This window comes from Melanaphis sacchari, unplaced genomic scaffold (genome assembly GCF_002803265.2).
Source record: "Melanaphis sacchari strain LSU unplaced genomic scaffold, SCAv2.0 Contig0_pilon_pilon, whole genome shotgun sequence".
In the NCBI taxonomy this organism is placed as follows: Eukaryota; Metazoa; Arthropoda; class Insecta; order Hemiptera; family Aphididae; genus Melanaphis; species Melanaphis sacchari.
The window spans coordinates 3,938,608-3,964,322 of record NW_020270366.1 but is presented as its reverse complement, the minus strand read 5'-3'; the positions used below and the strand labels follow the sequence as shown (position 1 = coordinate 3,964,322).

The window sequence follows — 25,715 nt, the reverse complement described above, 5'->3', positions numbered from 1 at the left end:
GTAACCGTTTTATTATTCTCGGGCAATCCCAAAACCATAACGTCATTTCGATATCGGTGCGCATATTTTGTCACTCCGAGCGAGCTTTTTTGGAGCGTAACACAATTCCGGTCGTTATAGTCATATAACTCGTAACAATCATCTCGTCCGTCCGTGTTTAGGCGGAGAGAAATTATGATATTTTTTTCGGTTCGTCTATATTGCACGGTGCAATTAAAAACTTATTTGATTTTTCGGTTCGTACCGTCTGCCTTTCCCGTTTATCGGAATGTCGCGGATAATCGATATAGCACTATTTATCAAGACGAAATATATTTTGATATTTTTTTTTTTTTACGGGGATATCGATGGTAACAGCAACGGATCTCTAAATTACGTGTTTTCAACTATACCTATAAGTTTGTATAGGTTATATGTTTTCAACTATAACCACACGTCATAACGTGTGCCGCTTTATTAAATATCCGTAGTACGGTGGTACACGGGATACGCTCGACTTGGCCGAAACGATTTGATTTCAATAATTCGTTCAATAATAATAATAATAATAATAACAATTAATCGATAATACTAGTGTTGTCATTATTATTATTATTATTATTATTAAACCATCGTCTTACGCGAGACGTGACGCTACGAAAGAGGTCGTTTGTTTTCGTGTTGCGTTTAGTCGTCCGCCCGGCGAACGCGTAGTGTTGTTTGCGTTGTACGCGCGATGGTAGCACTGGGCGACGGCGTACGGTGGTTGCGTCGTTCTCACATAGATCATGCTCATTGATCCAAAAAATAAAAAAATTAAAACGCCGTTTTGTTTGATTCTCTCGTGCGCGTCGGTCGCGCGCGTGACTTGAGTTGTCGCGTAAAATCATTGCACAACCTCGTTGTTATGATAATATCGTACAATCATTATCATAAGAATATAAGCTCGGATTTAATCTCATCTGCCCGTCGCCGGTCACATAATACTATAAATCACCGTCAACGGTTACCGATTGCGAAAAGTCGGGTACGGCTGTACAACGATGTCCGATGTGTCCGACAGTAGGTACTCTCTATCCGAGATTAAAATCCGACTGAAGGCCAGTGCCGTGTTGTTGTCAGATTCCCATGACGGCTGTGGCGGTTAAATTTTTTTGTTTTTTTTTTTGTTTGGGTTTGTCTTAATATTATAATATTGCTCTTGGACAGGTGTCGTCGTCGTTATAAGCTCGTTTCGAATGTTACATTCTATTCGAACAGTCATAGTTGTCGACTCTCGTTTCCAGATAGATGTAAATTTAATATATTTGTAAATCCTTAATGACGTTTATAGTTTTGACCACTGTGCGTATTGAAATTGTTAGCCTCTTTCGAAATTCCAATTATTCAAACCGTAAATACAGAGCACTGTACGATTTATATTTATGTGTTAAGATCCTGACAATACGTATAGGTGGCTAAAACATTTTAGCATTTAGCATCTTTAGCTTGTTTATAATTATATACGATATATAACGTGTATGTTATATCGGTACTGTTTACAAATAATGAGTCATTATCGCTGTGCGTTAATATTACGTTGAGATACGACGCCGACCTTTAGTGTTTTTACTTTATGGACGTTATTTATCGTAATTACGAAATATTAATGTACCTATTAAGCTGTTATAAGTTACTCATTAGCTCGTCGATTTAGTATTATTGTGTCAGATATACTTTGAAACGCTATACTCGTGGAATATTATGTATAATATTCGTTTTGGTGCACATAAAATAATAATTCAACATTATTTTGTTCATCGTCTAAAAAAAAGAAATATCAACAAAATAATCCAACGGGAATTTGTTTCTATAAAAGAAAAAAAACCGTGCAAAGATTAATATACCACTCAGACGTTTTCTATAATAATAATAACAATAATATATAATATTGTAACGGTGATATTTGTCGGTTATACATGTGTACTCACAGGGGGGGGGGGTTTATCGGGGCCAAAAATGTACGTCCGTTGCAATAATATAATATAATATGCATACCGCACTGTAAGATGACTTACCGGCGGAAGAGGTGGTGGTGGTGGAGAGATCGGTGGATTTAATATAACGGAACTCGAAGGTGTATTGTAATTCACTATATTATACGTATTGTGCACGAAGAAACGAATATAGCAAAGGGGTCCCAGTCACCGACACTCTCACTCTCTCTTTGTCTTTCTACCCACGTCATTCTCGTTCTATCGAGGTGCTTTGTCGTACCACTACGACTACCTAATATAAATATATATATATATGTATATTATATATACATAATATACATCCACCTCGCTATACGTAAAGTATATACCTATCCATCGAGTTTCGCATATTAATTTAGGTCCCGGCGGGCTTTAAACTGCTGCGAAACACCGCCGTCGCCTGATGAATTTATGTTTCGTTTATTCATGACGCACAGCACAAACCGGTCAACCCTTTCGCATCCGCTTTCAACCCCTAAATGCTTGGGGCTGACGACGGACAGACGTATGGCCCGCACAAAAGATGCGAAAATTAAGCCCTCGGGACTTTCCTCAGCCAACGTCCCATGGAAATATTATACGATATCGTTTTTGATGGTTTAAAGTGTCTCCCTGCTATTTTCTTCTTCTTTAATTTTGTCTCTTTCAACATTGCGACTTGTTGTTGTGTTTAAAATACAAATGTTTTGGTGAATCGTATTGTAAATATGACATGCACGGTGCACCTGCAATTAGACGGCAGTCATTAAATACCGCACTTAGTATTCGGACCAGTAGCTAAAGGTCGTGTGCCCCCTCTGTCTTGAAATGCTTTTACCACACTTAAACTGCGGTTAATGTACTCACCCACGCTTATTGCAGCATACTTCTATTTTAATATACTTATTATGACTGCAATAATATAATACAATTAATGTGTTTTCCACTGATGACGTTTGTGCATTTACGTATGCGCCGTTCGTTGTATAATCGTCGTTGTGAAGAGTGTCCGAGATAAGAGATTATGATGGACTATGAAAATACAGCTTGGCTATGCTGCGCGAGTGAGTCGGAATAAGCCAGTTTAGTGAAATTCGATCCGTCTTCCTGTGTGCCCTTATTTTCACCATATGTGCGCGCATTGTGGCGTTTACTGCAATATATATAATATTATATAATTGTTAGAAATAGGCGCACAGAACGTTCCTTGTATATTATATATTATACACGTGTTTATGAGGAAATAACGAACCGCTAATCATATCCGACCAACAATTATAATGTGCCGAAACCGACCCTGTCCGCCATTATAGTCGTGTCGCATTTTCTAGGTAAAAACAAACAAAAATCATTTTTAGTTTTCGATGTCCCGACGACTCGGGATGGTGTCGTGCTACGTTGTCGTCATGAGTGCCGTCCAGTGATTTCGCGACGAATATCATCAAATTTAATAAATACTATTTCGTGAATATTGTCAGACTTTTGAGTCGTTAAGAAAAAATTTCGTCGTTTTCGATTGCTGGCCTGTACAATTTTACACTATTGGACTTCTGTACCATCGTCACGTATAGCAAACACATCATTGCAGTGGCGTTCGCATAGTATAGTATTTATTGTTTTAATATTTGCATGTTAAACAGATATTGAGTTTGAGCCTGAAATTCCTACAGCTATACGTCAATATTTCCATCATATTGACTGATTAAAACCGATCAACCGTATGATAATACTTTATCATGATAAGCGCCGTCTGTATTATAAGAAAACACCACGACTGCACGATCTACGAGATTTGATTTTTCCTGAAATTTTGACCTGTATATAAATATATATGTATATTTATATAAATCCGTTCACGGTTATAACGTTCAAAGATCACTTGAATTACTTATTATTATTTTTATTGATATGCACTACACTGTTAATTGTCATTAATTTATTATATTATCCTTTTAAACGTGCATTTTGTCTCGTATAATCGTTACTCTTCACCTTTTACAACAACATTTATATACATAGATATGTTTTATTGCAATTTATACTTTTTTTTAACTGTTGTATTTATTCATGTACAGTACGACAACAAGCGTAACTTGTGTACGCTACCGTCACCGTGTAATATAAATAACATGGTCATTACTGGTCGTATTAATTGCGTTGTTGTGGATAAAGATGTCTAATGTAATCTTTAGTAAGTGTCTACAATGTATTAATGACAATCACTTAAACACACGACAAATGTTTAAAAGAAATAAAGAAACAATAATAAAATCACGTAGCAAAAAAAGCATATAGTTATATATTATATATATACATACATATATAAGTACCTAGATACTTTAATATATATATTGAAGTAAAGTTTTCGATAAATATCGATAAATATATGATATATAGCGCCGGTCTCCGGGTTGTAGGGGGAATCTCAAGTCGACGGGTACAAATCACCATATACACACATTTAGACATTTCTCTTTAAGAATGCTAGACGAGATAAGCGCATAATGACACGAGAGACGGGGGCCTTTTTTAATGTGATAAAAGAGGCTATATTATAATGCACACCAATAGATCATCTGGTTGGTACGCGTTGACGAACCGGCAACTTGTCGTCGAGCGTGAAATATGCAGTTTATTCGCGTGCAAAGTGTATGCAGCCGGCGTGGAACAGCTGCTTTGGCCATTGTCGTCGTCGCACCACGTTTAACATGCACAGTGTAAAATATAATAATGCCTTATATTATAATCCGTATAGGTACGCCTAACCTACGCGTTTTATACTTTATGTAGCATATGAACCGGTGTTCGCGGTGGCGGGAGGTTGGGTGATGGGTGCCGCACGAGCCCATTGTAACCCGGCGATGGACGTATTTGTCATCTATTGACGGAGCTCGACGTCCCGCGGCCGTTGTGGTGGAGTGCGGAAATTCGCAAAACAAATATGCGCACAAAGGCCTGTACAATATATATAATATATATAAATATATATGTATACTCATACACGCGTATATACTTAGGCAAAATCTGGTGGGGGTAACCCGTTCCGGATTTTTTGGGGGGAAGAAGGAAAGAGAATTTGGCGTTGAATGGCCGTCCGAAATCCGGCGTGCAACTACACAATAATATTATGTATACTTCTGCAATACAGTTTCTCACACGTACGCGAACGATCGATTGACCGTGTTTGTTTGGTTTTTTGTATTTCAGGGGCGGATTTCGCGTGCCCGACCAAGTGATCGCGACGACCGTCACCAGCACCAGCAAAAGCAGAATATCCAACGCCAGCAGCAGCAGAACCGTCAACCGTACAGGTACCGGAAAAACCGTGACCGCGGTTGGACCAACGAGTGCGACACAGTCAGCGAATCGGTCGTCAACCACCGGACAAATCGTCCACCGTTGACCGTAGGACGGTTGCGCGTCGACGACCACCGTTGTTGTCACCAACAAGAAGACCGTCGTCACCACTGTCGATTGCCGCACCAGCAGAAGCACCGCTATCAGACCGACGGAGACGATGACGGCGTGCCGCGACGTTGCACTTGTCGGTGGCCACTAGAAGCCGCGCCACACGGCAGTCCGACGGTACACCACACCGGTGTGTAATTACGGTACATCGAACACCACACGTTTTAGCGACCGCGGTCCAGTGTCAGCGGCCGGCAAAGTGGAGGGCAATTGCGGCGACCTGTTGAACATGAGCTCGTACTTTGCCAACTCGTACATGCCGTCCGACATGCGGAACGGCGGAGGCGGCGGCAGCGGAGGAAGCCTCGTCGGAGGCGGTAGCGGCGGTGGCGGCGTGCTCGGCGGCGTCGGCGGAATCGTCGGCGGCGGGGGCGGCGGCGGCGGCGGCGTGGTCATGGACCACCACCACCACGGCCAGCAGCACTACGTGGACAACGCGCCGTGCGACCCGACCGCCCGGCAGGGCATACCGCCGCATCACTACGTGGGGCCCACGGTCGGCGGACAGCCGCCCCAGGGCATGCCGTACCCGCGGTTTCCGCCCTACGACCGGATGGAGATCCGGCAGGCGGCCGCGGCGGCCGGCTACTACAACAACCACCACCAGTCGTCCATGGACGGCTACAGCAGGCCCGAGTCGCCCATCGGCGGAGGCTTGGTCGGCGGTGGTGGCGGCGGCGGGGGCGGCGGCATGGGCCAGATGACCATGAACGGCCACACGCCCGTCGTGTACGCCACGTGCAAGCTCCAGGCCTCGGTGGCCAACGGCCTCGTCGAGCCGGGTAGCCCCACCGACATGGTCGACATGACCAACCACCACCAGCAGCAGCAGATGACGGCCGCCGGTCACCACCATCACCAACAGCAGCAGCAGCAGCACCACCATTCGGCACCGCCGCCACAATCGCACCACCAACAGCAGCAGCAACAGCAGGCGTACTTCAGCAACCTGAGTCCGCACCACCACCAGCAGCAACAGCAGCAATCCGTCGTCCCGTCGACGCCCGGACACCACAACCAGGTCGTGGTCAATCCGCACCAGCAGACGCCGCCGCTGCAGACGCCTACCGCCCAGAATCAACAGGCGGTCAACAACAATTCGTTGCCGAGTCCACTGTACCCGTGGATGCGAAGCCAATTCGGTAAGTACGAGTGAGGCACTCAATATTTTTCTCGTTCGATCACCTCTTCAGTCGGCTACTGTCATAAAAATTACAAACTCCCCCCCCCCCTTTCCCCCCCCCCCCCCCGATTGGTCCTCTTGTCAACACACTGTTTCCCGTCATTTACAACTCATTGCTATCTCACCGTTGACCGGTACGTTGGAGCACAGTAATACCTAAATCGTTTCGATAACCATCCACCTTGGCGGACGATGACACAACAGCAGGTACCTACCTACTTATTTCTAGTGGTTTCTCCGAGTGCATAACATGACTAACTCAAATGATATCCAGTCTATATACGTTTATATAAATTAAAACATGATAATATTCGAAAAACATCGTGGACATCCTGACTTAGACTTGAACCGTTTTGTAGAATGTGCCTGTTTCTAATATTTTACGCTATCATATAATATAATATCAATATAGAGTTGTTTTATTTTGTTTTTGGTTTTTTTATTAACCGTTAAAAAGCGGTAGTTTTTTTTTTTTTTAGTTTGGCATGCGTTTTGTATCGCCACAATATTAAATAATATAGAATTATAACAAAAGCATGGCGTTTTTCGTGTAGGTCGCGTTTCTTTGTACTGAATTTCGTTAGCGTGTTTTTAGAAACGCACACGCGAACGGTGACGTTGTAGATATCCACTCGCAGATTTGCCATCGTTCGCATAGTATAGTACAGTATAGTGGTCATCATCACCGGGGGTCTTCGCCCAGGTGTAATCTTTTTTGTCGGCTTGTCTCCCGCATAAATCATATTTGAAAAAAAAAATACGACGTCTGATCTCGATCACAATGGGCATTCGTTACGTATCGATGAAACGTTTTTTTCTTTTTTTTTATCCGATCCTTTTTACATCTCTATATCATAAAGTGCCGCTGAATCACAACAGGTCGCATATCGTACACGTAGGTGTGTATAAACATATAAAGTATACCTGTGTATTGGCTCTACATATATATATATATATACATCGAAATATCAATCAAATCACTTTATCTCGTGAGGGCATACTGGCCACTTAGCGGGCATTCTCGTTTTTATTCGACCGCCACCGCCTCCGTATGATATTTACTCGAAAGTCGTTTATTACAATATTTTATTCTTTCGTGTTCTTTTTGAATTTTTTGGTTTTAGTACAGTGTACCTATACAGAGTACACGTCTTGTTGATTTCTAAGAAATACTGTCAACATGTGGTCGCGGTTGCGTTCCAGTTAACAGAAATAAATATGTTTTCGACGAGAGATTATTTCTGATATAGTATAATATTTAAAACTATTTTTATATTTGCTACCGTACATTATAAACATCTTTGATTTCGAATACGTCTTGTATCTGTGTGTTTAACTGGCGACATTAATAATCTGTGCGTGTGTACTCATAATTGTATACTCTCGTATTGTCTTAAGACGTAATTTCGATATTCATTATATTTTATACAAAACGGAATGGATTTTTTCAGATTTTTCAGATAAATTTTCCGCCCTAGAAATCACTATGGCGGGTGGTTAGGTTAAGAAGGATGGTGGTCGGATGTTTTCGCTGTACGAGATTTTTTTTTTCACTCTCTTCCTGTTGGTAATGTCGCGCAGTAGGTCCGATTAATGTACCGTGAAATGTATTGCTTCCATGCGACGGTCGTCGACGCCGGTAAGCGGACGCGCGCCCGCACCCAGCAGTCGTATACACGAAAAACCATTGGGGGTGACCCGTTGATGCGTGTAGAAAAGGCAAACGAAAAGCCGAAAGGAGCCAACGATCCGGAATTCCTTTTCTTGGCCGATAAAAAAACTCACTGCACCTTCATCAGACACGCGTACATATATATATATATATTATACGCAGCAGCGAAATTTGTCATTCAGAATCGGAGGTGGGCCAAGACACAAAATTATGGTACACATATTCTCGAAACGTAACCCAGTTCGCATAAATTCTATTAGCCCGTTTGTGCATGGTAAACATGTTATTAAAAATTGTTTGTAGATAACCATTAAAATTAATATGTTTTTTGTTTATTTATAAGCTAAACTTCTGATAACATAAATTAAATTAACGAAATCAATATAAAATATTATTTAATAGTAATTATAAAAACAAAACTATGGTTAGATAATAATCTATATTTACTTTTTTAATTGGTATATAGTTGATCCTATATACATTTTTTAATGCATACAGACAGCTCATTACATTTTTCAATATCTGCAGTATAAAAACAGTTCATTAATATTTTTGCGTAAACTTTCAAAATGTCTGCAAACGTTTGGTGTGACCGTGATAACTGCTAGTATACATGTTATATATATTACAGTGTGACGGCGCGTACAATCATAAATTACGGCTCAACAAGTGGCTGTTTTACCTCTTCCACCTACTACTGCTATCCCCGCGTGTAAACACAAGTTCTCCACTCACCCCCGAACCCGTTTAAAAGTGTGCGTTTATTGTTATCATCATGATTATACCATCCCCTTCATCCACATAACGAATCGAAACACCATATACCTATTATACCTCTATAGGTAATTATTATATTTCCTCTGATTTTATGTTTTGGTTTTCTTCGCTATTTGTGTGTAAAGTTGTTGGTCCTTGCATTCGTTTTATCGGAGGTAATAATAACATCAGTCGTGATGATGTCAAGTTTTAATGTTCAGGTTTGAAGGCACACGATAAAAACTGTGGAATGTCACCACGACGCCACCTCTCCGCTATCTCTATATACTATATTGGTCTCAATTGATTCCTCTCTACATTAGTGTGTCGAGATTCGACTCTATCTCACTTTACATTTTTGTTTAATTACCAAGTATTGGTAACTTAGTCCAAAGGAGACACGTGCTCGTTTGAAACGAATACGTTTTTTATCCAACGAAATGCCTAATATGTTTCAATAAACATGCACAACGTTATTATTAGACAGTTAATATGTGTGATATGCAAATACGAACGCGAAAACAACAGTTCCCAGTAAACAACACAATTAAACGCCATTATACATTATGATATATTCCATTATAATAGCCATTAGTTAGAGATACTGTTTACTATCATCATTATTTATTTTTATCATTTATTTTTTTTTTTTATTTTATTTTACATGATTGCGGTAATTTTTGCAGGTCCAGACTCAGGTACGGATGAATTTGCGGTATTTTGGTAATATTTATACATTTGTAGCAACTTTACGTGGCAATTATTTTTTATTTTTTTATTACTTTACAATTCTTATCTCTATCTTTCTTTTCTATCGTACAGATATTCTACACGCTTTATATTTATTATTCTACTAATTTTTTTATCAGCTATAAATAATAAATGAAATGCATTGGTTTAAATTATTTGCTCTATCACAGGTTTTAATAGTACACAAAATAGCACCTCTTACTTTATTAAATATTTATATTTTTATAATATAATCATCAGCATGATACACTTTTACCTGTTGCATATACACAAAGTAATTACTGCAGTAGTTTAAGCTTATTCTTAAGCCACTTAACGTTATTATACACTGATATTTTATAATATTGTTTATACACAATATTGTAAGCAAGCGTACTTTAGCCAGTTTAATTATGTAACAGAGTCAAACAATTTTTTTTTTTTTTTTAATTGTTTTTTGTATTATTTATTGCGATATTTCAAATTATTTTCTTTTAAGTTTAGTTAAAAACACCTTAAAATTGGTATTTATTTTTCTTCATAAGTCATTCTTTTCATCTCGTATTTATTAATATTTTTTTAACATTTATCGTTTGACATGATTCTGAGCTCATAATATTTCTTATTAAACATATTTTTAGTAATATTATTATTTATTATTTATTATCAAAAATAAAAAATGTATATGTACCTATAGTATTTAATAAGAATGCCGCCCAAAAATCTTAATTTATGGTATTCACTATAAACTTCGTAGCTCACCTTAATTTGTGATTCTTTCTATATTTCTATCCATTATTTAATTATTTATTACTTAACTTAGATAAATAAAAAAAAAAAAAAAAAACGTAGATTAATAAATTAAAAACACAAGTTTTTTTTATCATTATAATACATTATTATTGTTCTACGACAAGGAATCCATGACTTATTAATATCATAAAACGATTGAAAGGTATAAATTTAAAAACTCACTGTTCTTGAACTTAGAGCTTAATTTTTTTTTTTTTTAATTTTGCATGTTTTATTAAATTGGTAAAGACTTTAATTGTATTATATTATTATCACTATGAAACTCAATAAAATATTTTAATAATTTAACAATTAAATTGCACGTTTAGCATCCTAATTTGCTCGGGACGTAAAAGTTATCAAATAAAATTTTATGTATTTTATTTTTAATTCTTTAACGAATTGGTTGAAAATAGTTTAAAATGTACACCAGAGTAGGTACATTTTAAATTTTTATCAGTAACTAAACGTTAACTGATTTATTCATTTTTAAATGAATTTTAGCAAGTTTCATAATAGGGGACTTGAGTAGTAAATATTTTACCTTAAATATAAGTTTCTATATAAATTAGCCCGAGTTAAAGCGCAGTTTGAAATTTTAAAACTTGCAACGCTTTATGCGTTAGGTTAGGTAACTTATGTATATATTATAAGCAAAATAGATAATTTTAGTAAAAGCAAAATAGCGATAATGATATTCAATGAAAATTGCTCTTAGGCTATAGCATAACTCGTGTTTGATACGCAAATGTTATCAGCTGTATTGTTTCTGTTTTTCTATGACGTAGGTACTATTATTCTGGATGACATGTGATGTATATTTTACTATGATATTAATTTAATTATTATTGTGGTCTACTAGTTGTGTGTAGATTATGTATAAGTCGAGCAGTTGAAAAATATAGTACTCATGATGGTCCCTCCTCCAAACAAAAAAAATAACATAGTTTTAAACAACATTGAATTGTAACTACTTCTCATTTTTTACTGTTAGAATTAAAATAATATTATGATTTATTTATCTTTTTCAAATTTAAAATGTTCACAGTATAAGGGATGAATAATCTCAATAAATAACAATAGGAGTATTTGCTAAAATGGTCGTAACTTACTACATTTTACAAATAATCAACTGATATGTATTGTGCATGTGGGTTAGGTAAGGTATTCGTATTTGCTACGTAATAGTGGGCGGTGTTTATAATTACATTTTGAGCGACGGCGTTGTGATTAATCTTTTTAAATTCCTAATTTTTTTGTTCCCTCATTTATTGTTTCGCTTTATAAAATACATCAAAAGAAACGCATGTCGAGCGATCCGTCAAAGTTATGCAGGGCAAAACTTTAAGGTGCGGTATACTCTCTTCATCGTGGTCAGGGGGGTCACTGCCACTCGACAGACCAATGGATGTTTTTATAATTTTTTTTTTCTGGCAAACGTAGATTTACCTACGTATACAGTTATACATACTACAATGTGCTCTCGTAATTGTATTAAAAAGCATATTTTTTTCGGCGCGATGCACCTTCTTGTTATACGCACATTTTACATTTTTTAAAACGACTACCTTGTCTGCAGCGCACACAAATAATTAGTTTTCAAAAAAATATTTACCTGTTTATTACAAATGACTTGATTGCATACAATAAATATACTAACTATATAATGACAGTATATAAACAGAGAAAACCGTTGTTTTGATATATTGCAGTAGTTAGTTGTTATAAATACAGTGGTTTATTATATTTATATTTGACTTTGATTAAAATTTGTACATTTCACTTGCGCAATCGATTTATCGGTTTACGTGCTCTTGTCAAACACTTCTGCAAGTAGGTACTTGACTAAGACATTTTGCGTAAACAAATCATTGTTTCATAATTATTAATTTCATCTCCCGCGCGATCCAGTGTTTACCGATTTGCTCAGCCTCCCACGAAGACGACGAAGTTCCCACGACTTAACCATAGATATTATACACTAATACAGTAATACGCGCGTTTCTCGTATTGTTATATTATTCGACTATATACAGCTACGTAACTGTCATATATAAACATAATACTAGTCTCACGCGGGTATCTTGGCTCAGCTGGTGTACAGATTATGATGATGTTGTCATTGTCGTCGTCGTCGTCGTCGTATATATATAGTAATATTATACATGCAACCGATGACGAAGCTACGAGAGTAGGATATAGTCTGCGTGACCGTGTGCATCGTGATAATATGGCGGACTAGTGATAGAGTGGGGGTGGTTAGGCCATAATTCATAAAATATATTATATTATATATGTGCATATGCAGTGTATGTGCGTGCGCGCGTTTATCCCAATCTACAGATCTACAGATTGTACAGACGTCACGGTCGTCAGAATTACATATGTATATAATCGGAGTTCAGCACAGACGCTGTTGCGACAAACCCAAAAGAACGCGAGCGTCGTGATTTCTCTCGCATATAAAAATTTTTATGTAAATTTGTAATAATCCAATACAAGTATAACGCATGTATTTTAAATATAATATGTATTATGCTATGTATGCATATGATGGAAATTGTGTAGGTATCAAAAGTAATTCCAACGTCAAACTTTTGGTACTGTTTTGGATGTAATTTTTGTAAGTGATATCAACATATCAACATTTTCAATTATATACACACAATATTTTATGATATCGGTCAACGAATATCACCGACTATTCAGTCACTGATTATTTTTTCAAAGACTTTAATCTGCAGACATCTTAATTCTTTGTATTGCATTTTCACGAGAGAATTAATTTTTGTTTTATACTTACACTTTCAAAAGATTTCCAATACAAGCGAGACGATTCCAAAGTAATTTTAATTTGTGTACCATCGGATATGGCTGCAGGTGTAGGCTCATCTGTCTTATTAATAGGCACATTATCCCTGATAGAAAAGCCGAAAAACTATTTGGGATTCAATAGCCCTATAATAGACCTATACCTACATCCTACATGGGTACTATATCAAGATGATACCTATACATATTATATCGTATATGCATGTATTAAGCCTGCAAGGGAAAATAAGTGCTAATAATAGAGTCTCAAACAAAACTTATCTAATTTTAACCACACATTTGAACTTATCGGGTGCTGGGGTAGTGTCCGTACCGGTGCTCCTTTTCAAAATGGTCGGTGGCGGCGTCTGCGGCGATGTCGGCGGCGGCGGCGCTACGCAGCGTAGTGTCGGACACGACGTGACGGCGGCTCGGCGTATTGGTGAACGGTCGGGAGACGCGGGGGGGGGGGGACAATCCGTCATTTTGGGTTCGCCGCCATGAGGGTGGTTGGCGTCGGCGGTGGGTTCTTCGAGTTAATTAACTTCGTGCGCTCTCCGCAACCGAACGCCGCCCGTATATACGTGCATATGCAATGCGAGCGTCGTAATTAATATTTGCCTCGGTTCTCCGACAGACGGACTACGCGCCGCCGGGTACACGCGAACAATCTTTAACCGAATTAAAACCACACGCAACACTGCAATCTAAAAATACGAAACATTTTTTTTTCCCACCCGTACGTTATTTTGTCATAATATACACATACATCGCATCGGCTATATTACCTAAGTGTAGAATAATAATTAAAATGATAATATTAAATTATTGAATAAGTCTCTACGATCGTTTAGAAAACTTGAATAAAAGTTACAGATACAGCTGTGATCTTTATATACCCGTAGTTATTTAAAATATACATAAATTATATTGGTTTCAGTTAAACCTTACAGATATTAACTCAATGACGATAACTTCGTTTAAAATGCGTAGTCGATAACTATTTTTAAATTTCAATACACGTATATATATGTTACGAGCAAAGTGGAAAATTCGGACAAAGTATACAATGCCCGGGCATTGTATACAGTGACCGGGCATTGTATACAATATCCGAGGTATATTGGGCAATGTAAATTGTGAAGTATTTATACAAAATAATCTGCATAATATATTATGTTTTTATTGCAAATTATTAATATTACATAATATAATATTTATATTAATATTATTTTTTTTCTTATAAAGTATAAATAGGTTACGTCTATCCTTTGGTTAAACACTAATGGCATTTTGTGAATACACTATATATCCCGATAACGAAACCGATAAATATCTTATCTCATATAATTTATTATATTATATATTTAATATCTTATCTCATAACGAACGGTGTACATGTGCGCAAAAGTGTAAAACACGAAAATATAAGTGCAAAGCAGCAAATAGGCTATGCACGTCAAAATGCTATTCAAGCAGTACTATGTGAAAATAAATAATTGAATTGAATTGAATTTTTATTTTAATTAATTAGTATAAATAGTATAATAAGTAAAAAAAAATAATTAAAATTATTTGAAATAAATTAGTATAAATAAAAATAATAATAATATAAAAATTAATTAATTATTAATTATGTAATTGTTAGAATAAATGTACTTCACAATATTTTAAATGTATAATTTAAGCTAATTTATCATTTGATGATTATTAATTATATATAATAATGTAATATTAATAATTTGCAATAAAAACATAATATATTATGCAGATTATTATGTATAAATACTTCACAATTTACATTGCCCAATATACCTCGGACATTGTATACAATGCTCAGTCACTGTATACAATATCCGGGCATTGTATACATTGTCCGAATTTTCCACTTTGCCCGTAACATATACACACGCATGTACCTACCCATAATATTATATTTTCGATCAAAAAATGTCTTTGTATAACACTTTTGAAATTTACTCACGTTATGTAGTTTAAAATTTACTTAAATCACATAATCATCGTTTTGTTATTGAATTTTTGATTAATCTCTTTAAAATATTTTATTTTCTCTAAAAAAAAACTTATACAAATATATAACTACATATAGGTAGTATTGACTGTGTCTATAAGAATATAGAATCAAACACTGTGGTAGAAATAAATTCGAAAGAAAAAAAAATTGCATTCATCTATGTCATTATAACTTAAACATATCGATCTCTCGTGCATGTAAAATCCGTGTAGGTACATATCTTCAACACGAATTTTTTCTATATTTCTCTCCTATTGTTCATCTTACGCGATACTACCTTGAAACTTTGCGCTCAGATTTACTACTCCCCCGGGGCCATGCCAGCGTTTTTTCCGGTTCGCCATAAATTTCTTCTAGTTTACTTTAAACGATCACTCCTTAGCTAACCACCCCGTGTTTAGAGAGACGGTGGATAACGCCATGTTAGCTGTAGGTTGTATATAACTTTTGTGACAATCTTTCGTGATGATTTCCTATAGGTATCTGTTCACTGAAAATATTGCGTTTTCGTGGTCTTATGTTTAATATTATTTTATGTTTAAACCAAGACGCATAAAATATAACGCTATTGACTATATGATGTTAAAATTTTTCGTTTTTGAAATTTTAATCGCGCATTTCAAACTCCTGCAGTTATAGCTACGCAAGTATAATAATAATAATAATAATAATAACAACCGTACCGCCCCTTGCACTTTTCGTAGCCATTATTATGAACTCGTAAACTACGCTCGTAATATAATTAATCGTTTAAATGAATTTATAACGCCGCTGCAGTTAATAAAGGTTTAAGCAGAGGATTACGCGTGTGTAATGCCAAGTCTCAAAGATTCGGGTTTACAAACAAATAGTTTTATGTCAGTTAAAACGGTTTTCATTGAAACCGATTAACATATTTTACTCGAGTCGTTTAACACACGTATACATAATATATAGTGGGATATTATACAAATTTCCGTGACCGTGAGAATATTAATGTGAATATAATATATCCAAACGCGCGCATAATGATAATTTAATTCTAGATTTAAATAGTAACTATAAAGATAGCGTACTTAAACGATTGTCAAATACTACGTATTGTATACTATAACATATTTACGAATATCGTGTATCCCAAGAAAATATACATAACTTTCTAATTAAATTCCATTTTAGTAATTACTATTCCACATTATTACTTAAAAACAATAGAATATTATAATTACTGCTGATATTTAGATTTCGTGCTGTTATTTTTATTTTATAACTGTACAAATTGACAAAATAAGGATGTATAAATACATATAAAGTGAACAATATTACAACTTAAAATTTATACTTAACATCATATCATATGTAACTTCTAGTAAATTTTAATTGCACTATATATAAATCTCGTTCTCGAAGAGCCATTGACGATATTATAATGTTGTTTTATCGCCCGCGCAATGACATTTTATGACCAATTTAAAAACTGCGTTGTATATACACGCTATAGGTATAGTAAATAGAATGAGTCAGAACGCCAAGTGATTAATCATGGATATTTCATTGTCGCTAGGTATACGTAATCATTATTATTACAATTCTCGCTGTCATTATAATAATAATGTATTCGATGTGTTAAATAAAAGCTTATTAATTTCGGATATTGTATTTCATGAAAACCATGCCTTTATATACGTATTGCGATTTTTTGACCAATATATTTTTTAATTTCCTAAGTGCTATACGCGAGTACAGTTTGACTGTTAAGAGTTCACGTTAAAGGGGGGGGGGGGGGGGGTTGCAAAAAATTACAAATTACTCTTGGTACGTCTGTCATGTACATAATATTATATACGCCTCTAAAGCCGTCTCTCTTTTTTTCTCTCACCCTCTCTTTTTCACCGACTATTTCTCTTCCCACTACCACCCTGTTACTCTATCACTTACTCCCCGGAGGAGGTCTCCGCTTTATTTTATTTGACACACACATGGTGGTTGCCGCCGTCGTGAGCCTTTTACGTTTTCGTTAAATCTCTCTCTTTATATATATATATATATTATTATTCTGGCTTTCCTTCACTCACTGCTCTCTCACTTTCCCTCTCCTTCTCCCTCACTCTCAAACTCCATCTCCGGTTTATTCTATGTTTTTTTTTTTTATATATATATAATACGGTTTAGATGCTTACTCACAAGAGTGGCGGCGACCGGTCCCCGATGGGAACACGCAGCCGCCGCCGAACCGCGTGCGCTGCCCCGAAGGCTGAACGAAACGGGGCTTGCCCGCCGCCGCCATAAATCTTCGTCACTTTTGACGCGTAACGTCTCTTCTCTCTCTACCCCACCCTACTACGATCTCTCTTACTGTGCAGCCCACCCCCCGGTCCGTCAGTAGCATCGCCCATCCGACCTTCTACCGTTCCGCCTGGTCCCATTCTCGGCGGTGACCCCACGACTTTCTTGTTTTCGGCACACACACTTACATTTAAACACACACATGCTTGTATCCAAGGACTACAGGTCCTTACTTGTGTGTATAGCCGACGGCTGCACGAAAACGTCTAGCCCGTCCAAATAATCTTTTTTTATAATATGGTGCAATATCACCCTCTCCTTCACTTTGCACCCTACCTTAGTTCTCCTTTTGAATTTAAGTCTATCCCCTGTTTTTAAGTCTGACGGCGGAAGAGTCAGAGGATACTCTACTTGTGTGTAAATTGTGTATAAATATATATATACACATTTATACACGTGCGGGCGGGCACGCTATTAATACGTGTCCTCTTGACGCGCTGCTGCTCACGACGAAATCCTTATATATACATACGTATTCACTCACACTCTCACACACACTTGTATATACAACGCGAGTATTGTATAGAGGTATAATGTATCATTATGTACTGCAATGGTGTCACGCGTACGCGTGTGTGTATGGGATTATATACGAGTATAGTTAAGTCCGCGCGATCAGTCTGTGCGTGCACACGGTTCAACGGACTTCCGCGCTTAGTACCTAATGCATGTATAACGTTATTATGAAACCGGAAACAGAACGAATAAACGCGGAGTCGCACTTTATAAGACTCGTAAATTAAAGACGAACTCGTCGAACGTGGCTTTGTGCGCTGCTCCCCTCTTGCTCACAATTCTTTCGCTGGTCTATGAGTATCACTGATATACCTATTATACTTACGCGTGCCGGCCTGCACATTCTCTACAATTTTTAAACCCAACACGGTCCATCGTTTGACCATAGTGTCTAACACAAATCATGTTATATATATATAATTTCAATTACTAAATTATGATGATAGACATCTGTCAGAGAAGTCTGTACATCAGTATAGTCTGTTTGTTTTATACGATTGTGCGTAATCGTTCTGTAAATAATAAATATACGTTCTTTATTTTATTTCTTAGTAATAATTATTAGATACGCATATTTAAATTTGAGTGACAAAAAATAAAAGATGAAACGATAACTGATTTTAACGTTTCTGTTCTTTGAATAATAATAAATAGGTACTACACAATATATATGCGTACTCAGTAACGAACTAGAAAATATACCCTCCGTGATGTCGGAAACACGTACATTACATAAGTATATAACACAACACAACAATGCGCAGTGTTACGCACGCTATAGAGAAAAAGCGATTAATTAAAAACGTTTTCATTGGTCGCGCGGTGTGCACAACCTTCGACACATTTCCCCCTCGCGGCCGTCGGTTCCCTACGTAATATATATTACTCTCACACACACATATATATCGTAACGACTTCGGTTGATCGGTCGACTGCAGTGGCCGTAAATGCGTCTTCACAGCGATTTTCTTCCCCCACATCAAAAACTCGTTAAGGTCTTTGTTGCTCGCGCGAAAAGAAAGTCTCAATAAAAGTTTTTTTTTCGTTGAAATTTTCTCGAGGTTAATCGATCCCTCCGCTACCGCTACTAAAACCAGTACCTACATGTATAATAATAATCGAACGGCCTATTAGTGTGGCTGGATTTAATCGCCCGTTGTAGTACGGTCGTCCATAATATCTGACATTGCATGTATGGACACTCTGATGTGTATGTAGGTTAGTCGTGCGTATATGTCTGTGTCACGCTCCTTTCTCTGTCTAATGTGCGCTTATTTTAACGGTGAAAAAGGGCTGAAACGCGAGAAAACGTTGTTGTCGCTACCGACAAAAAATAAAAATAAAAACTAGTCGTTTGTGCTATTCATATTATAATGCTATGCTTATGTAATTAATAAGAATTGTCATAACTCATAATTATTGAAATTCAGGTATATGCTACTTCCACACCTGCGCGGCACTAGAGATCCCATCGGGACGCCTGTGGGAATAACACACATAGTTACATTTATATGCCTTTGTACAGTGAGAGTGCTTTGTTAAATTTGCATGGTTTTTAATTAAATAGAAAAATTACGATTTATTACTGTTTGCTGCACGTTTTATATTACACCTAAACCTATGAGTATCATTATTATTGTTAGTATTAGATCTGTGCATTTAATACATTAAGCAATTTTTGAAGAAGCATAAAATATTTACACTCAAAATATAGTTGATATATTTATTTTTTTATGTGAAATTTAAAATTTGTCATGGCTATTATTAATATAAAGACAAAAAATATTTTTTAATAAACCTACATTTTTATGTATAAACAATAATACGAAAAAATCAACTCTTATAAGTAAATAGCGTGTAATTTTAGATTACTTTGTTGATAATAACTATTATCTATTAAAACAGGAAAAATATATTTAAAAAGTATAATTTCAAATTCATCCTATAGAAATAATTTTTAAACAAACTATGATCAAACTTTAATTTATTAAACAAAGTAAAAACAAAAAATATGTAAATGTATTAAATTCGCAGTCCTGGTTATTATTATAAAGATCATCGTTGTGTAAATATATGACAATATAGCCTGTATCTACTTACTCTGTTGGTGTAAGTCGAGTTAAATCAAGCAATAAAGCAACTAACCGCATTGAATAGAAAAAACAAATACTTAGATAATCTTATAAAGTAATATCAATTATATTTTTATAGAGACCAAATATTATGTAATCTCTAAAACTCGTCAAAAAACGTGGTTATGAAAATTTCTAATTTTCCGTACGATTCTCCTTTATCGGGTCACTAATACAGCAACAGATTAGGTACTTTATTTTCGAAGGGAGGAGGTAGTTATCCATGTGGGCATATAAAGAAATATCATACATAATATACCTAGGAGGGCCTTACCCTGTCTTCGTGATATGCCGAGTACTGTCTCATATACGTATAGATATTAATATATTATATCATCGACTATCCTGTTAACGCGGCATCATGCCGTCAGACTTATCGTAGTTGTCATTGTAAACGTTATGTTTCAGAGCGGAAACGCGGCCGGCAGACGTACACCAGATACCAGACGCTGGAGCTGGAGAAGGAGTTTCATTTCAACCGGTATTTGACCCGGAGGCGGCGGATTGAAATCGCGCACGCACTGTGCTTGACCGAGAGGCAAATAAAGATATGGTTCCAGAACCGGCGGATGAAATGGAAAAAAGAAAACAAGACCAAGGGCGGCGACGGCCAAGGTGGCGACGGTAGTGATATCACACCGCAAACATCGCCACAGTAATTACGTCGCGACTTCTCGTCATTATTAAAATTATTATTATTATTAATATTATTATTATTATTATTATTATTATTGTTACTGTTGTACTTGTACACGCGTGTGAGTAAAGGTGAAAAGGTCTACAGTTTTCCGAGTGCCGTACGCGCGTGTGCGTGTTGCAGAGTGTCTTATGGGCGCGCGCACTTTCGATTGTGCGTGTTTGTGTTAGCGTTTGAGTGTGAGCAAGTGCGCGCGTGCTCTGTCCATAGTCGTCGAAATGAGATGCGATGTATGCAGGACGATGGTGGACTTTGACATTTATCGTGTATACTTTGAAAAAGAAATTCCAAATGATAATAATAATAATTATACACTATCGCTCTGTACAGTTAAATATATATTATAATATTGGTCACTATATTACAATATTGTTACTATGGTAACAGAGCGGGGTTTAGATGGTAAACAATAATATTTTTTTAAACAATAATCTTCTTATTGCATATTGAAAAAATAAAACAAAATAACATACAAAAAATTTTGACATTTCTTTCTGGGTATATGACATTTATATATATATATACGCAAAAAACGTATTTTAAATCATTTTTTTCAATTTTTGAAAATAGGAAAACGTCTTTTTATCAATTTTTATCATACTGACGGCAATACTATATAATATATAATTACGTGTAAAATTTTCCTTCGCTTAGGAAATTTATTCTAAGATTGTGTCTAAGTCATTATGTTGTAGGTTTTTTTTTTTTTTAGTTCTCGTTTAAGTTTTATTTAGTTCTAAGCAGACAAATAATAACGATAGCAATGATGACGTAATTTTTTTTTTCAAATATCCAAAGAAAAATGGCATAATGCTCGCTGGTTTACCACGAAGTAGTTTCCGCTATTCGCGTGGGTACACACACACACACAAATATAAATATATGCGATATGGATATGTAATTTTAATTAAAGTACACTAAGTAATACATTATATCGTTTTAATATTTTAAGATATTTTGTTATGAGCGTATCGTCGCGGTCGATGATATGCGTTCGGGATCTCAAAACCAGCTCAAATAACTCGTTCTCGATAATAATAATAATGTGTATCTAACATATTTGTCTTATCTTAACATACGTGTTGTACACAATACATAATACATACCTAGAGATATTGTGTAACATATTAAGTTGTATATAATATGTGTATTAGTGTTTGTTTGTGTATGTGTGTGTGTGTGCGCATGTGTATTAGCGGTTATGTCAATATATCGGTTTAAAATTCCAGGACCAGTTGTTGTTTGTTTGTTTTTATTTTTTATTCAACTTATAGTGCCATTAGGAATTAGACTGGCACCGCGATTCGCGTTCGATACAGTGGCGATATTGTGCGATCTTATTTTTGGGATCGCAGCATTCGTTATAATAGCATTGTCTTGAGTGCGCACCGCTAATCGTTTTTACTGTTGTAGAACTTCGCGGTCGTAACTTAAAATCACTAGGTGTATAATATCACATTATATACTATTATGTAGGTACTTGTTGTCTCGGCCACGAACTTCGGTCACACAAATACCGTACACGACCGCTCCCACCTCCACAGTAAATATTTAAATAACAAATGAATAAGATATCGCACACAATAATATAATATCAATTTTTTCATTTACCTATACTGAGTAAGGTAGAATGGGGCCCGGGGGATCGTGCGCACAATCGGACGTGGAATTGCGGTGATAAAAACAATGATAATATTATTACATATTTATTATATTATTGTAACAATATAAATGCTAACGTACCAAAGGTGGTATTTGTGTATACTTTTGTTTTTGTTTTTTTATTTAATTTATTTATTAACGTTTTAATTTTTTTTTGTGTAAGAGAGAAAATATAATAAGAGGAAAAGTAACGCGTGACTCAAGTACATGCATGTATATTAAGTAATTATATACGATTATTATATATAAACTATTTAAATGTGTACATATAATATATATATATATTAAAATATGTTTAGACTTTGTATATTGTAATAAGGTAAAAGTAAAAAAAAAAAATGTTTATATATTAGAGATCGGTCCATGCCACTACTTGTTTACTTGTTTTCTCTCACAAAATATATATATATATTTCTTTTTTCGAATACACAACAATACTATAATTACTATTGTCGCGATTAAGAAAATCCGCAAATTCATTTTCGAAAAAAAAAAATTTATGTGCAATTTCATCGGCTCCGCGAATCAGCTGTTTCCGTATACATATAGGTACGCAGAACATAAATTATAATTGTTTTTATTATAATGCATGTGTTATGCACGCGCATAAGCGGAAATTATTGATTATCAGCCCGTTTCATTAATTATAATTATTAACTGCAAATTACTATATTTCTCTTGTACATACATCATAGATATTTCTTCTATATGAATATATTATATAAAGTATATATAAAAATATATATATATGAATGGCGTTTTTCGAAAATGAAAATCGTTACGATTTATTTGACACTATTTCTTCGTAATATTGTACAGTTCAGAGAGATTTTATTTATATATATAAAAAAAATAATAATATTAATATTATATACAATTTTATTATATTATATAGAAAAAGCGTGCGTGTGCTGGTAGATTCTTCATTTTATTAACCATTTTGTTTTTTCGTTTTTAATTTTATCATTATTATTATTATTTTTGTAAAAAGAATTTTTGTATAAAAAATTATTTATTCTGCAAAGCCTGGCAAGGATTACCTCTGATTTATTTTTACATGCTAGGTAAAACAGTGTAAAAATGAAAAAACGACATATATACGTAATTAATAAGTCTTGTTTATTTTTTTGAGTCGTGATAAATAACATTAATGTTGAGTACTTATATTGTAATACCAAAAAAGAAAAAATAACAAAATTTGAAAAATCAATGTTGACACATTTTTTAATTTATCGACATTATTTAATTAATATTTTTAATATTTTTTCCGATTAAAAAAAAAAATATATATATATATATAAAATATGTAATAAATGGTCAGTACAATGAATATTAAGATAACTGAGTGTTGTTATGCAACATTCTCGATAAGTTCCTCCTAAAATATTAGAATTAGTGTTCGTTACATTTTTAGACTAATTAAGTAGAATTTTATGTTAATTAATTAAAAAAAAAAAATGAACGTTTTTTTTTTTAATAAACAAAAACATGAAAAAAAAAACAAACAAATCTTTATACACTATATTTGTACATAATTATCATATTTTATGTATACGTATTTTACCTGTAATATGTGTATTACAATACACTCATACTATGCGCACACAATTATTATGATCTACGCATGATGCATATAATATATTATTATTATTACTTAAATTACGATGGTAATATTATGCACATTGGTACTGCAGTAGTATCGTGTGACATATTCGATAGGCTAGTGGCCAATCCAATCTTGTCGAAATTCTATATATATATAATATCATCATCGGTCTAGCCATATCTACTCTTAATGAAAAAAAAAATGCATAACTTAATAATAATATTAATAATGCATAATGCGCTACGTGTGTGTGCGCGCGAGTGCGTCTTTGGTATACGGCCAAACGATCACAGTGGTAGGTATAATATTATATTTAATGTATACGCACTAGCTGCAGCCGAACGCCGGAACGCGTACTTAATTAAAAACAAACCTCGGCAGGCTGCGACTAAAAATCGTGTCTACGAAAACGAAGACGAGAGAAGAAAAAACGCGTCGCACACGATTATTGTGCTTGTGTGTATATGTATACGTGTAGTGGTAGTAGATAATAAAGGGAAACTATTCGTCTGTTTGCGTGCACATATACTATATACGTATATACACCCTGTGAAAAAAACCGACGTGTACGTGTTAATATATTATAATGAGACAAGACGTGAAGATTTATTTGTGTCAGCCCTCCCCGCATCCCCTAACCACTCACATATCACTCATGACCCTGCACTCTAAGTTCTCTTCACCAGGTCACCTTCACCCATCCCACGGGTTTACGGATACACGGTTCTAAATATGCATAGGTATTAAAACGAGATAACACGATAAGACGTTATAATATTACAACATATTATGATATCACGACGGATATATTATCGCGATTGTGTGCCGCCGATAGTTCGATCGATCTCTGTGCATACGGGTCGCGTCACAAAAATTGTTTAAATTCGTTGTGCGGATCGCCTGAAATAAAGTGCATGTTTTTCACGTCCGTATCGATCAAGTGTTCCGTCCGTATTTCTAATCACGTGTGCGATTACGTTGTGTGCGATATCGTCGACAATACGCTCGCAAGTTGCTCCTGTTCGAGGATACGTTTATGGCGACTGTCGCTATATGTACTCTAGCTGTAACACCTGTGAATGCAACTCCGGGTGCTGCACCTGTAAACGTGACTTCGGCTGCTGCACCTGTGAATGTGACTTCGGCTGCTGTATACCCTAGTATATTATTTCAGAATACTGCAATTTCCTTTGCACTTACTGCAGTGAAATCGGAAGTCTTCGCATCCGAAAATGGTGAGTGATACACAATTATTTACATTTGTTATTATAATTTAAGCTATTTTTTTTTTTTTTTTATAAAATATAAAATACAGTTATTATATAAAAATTAAATTTGTACAATTGGATACATCAAGA

At 35.5% G+C, this 25,715-nt stretch overlaps 1 protein-coding gene across 7 annotated transcripts in view; it reads left to right on the top strand.

The window, feature by feature from the left end:
• The window catches only part of LOC112599563 (homeotic protein antennapedia-like), a 158,064-nt gene extending 135,686 nt beyond the window's left edge, over nucleotides 1-22,378 (top strand). For all 7 annotated transcript variants that reach the window (XM_025346504.1, XM_025346520.1, XM_025346546.1 and 4 more), the window contains 3 exons: nucleotides 5,181-6,583; nucleotides 9,739-9,750; nucleotides 20,801-22,378. In XM_025346504.1, coding sequence (XP_025202289.1) covers nucleotides 5,671-6,583; nucleotides 9,739-9,750; nucleotides 20,801-21,051 — 1,176 coding nt within the window. In that variant the 5' untranslated portion in view covers nucleotides 5,181-5,670 and the 3' untranslated portion in view covers nucleotides 21,052-22,378. The remainder of the gene's footprint in view (nucleotides 1-5,180; nucleotides 6,584-9,738; nucleotides 9,751-20,800) is intronic.
• The last annotated feature ends 3,337 nt before the right edge of the window (nucleotides 22,379-25,715 follow it).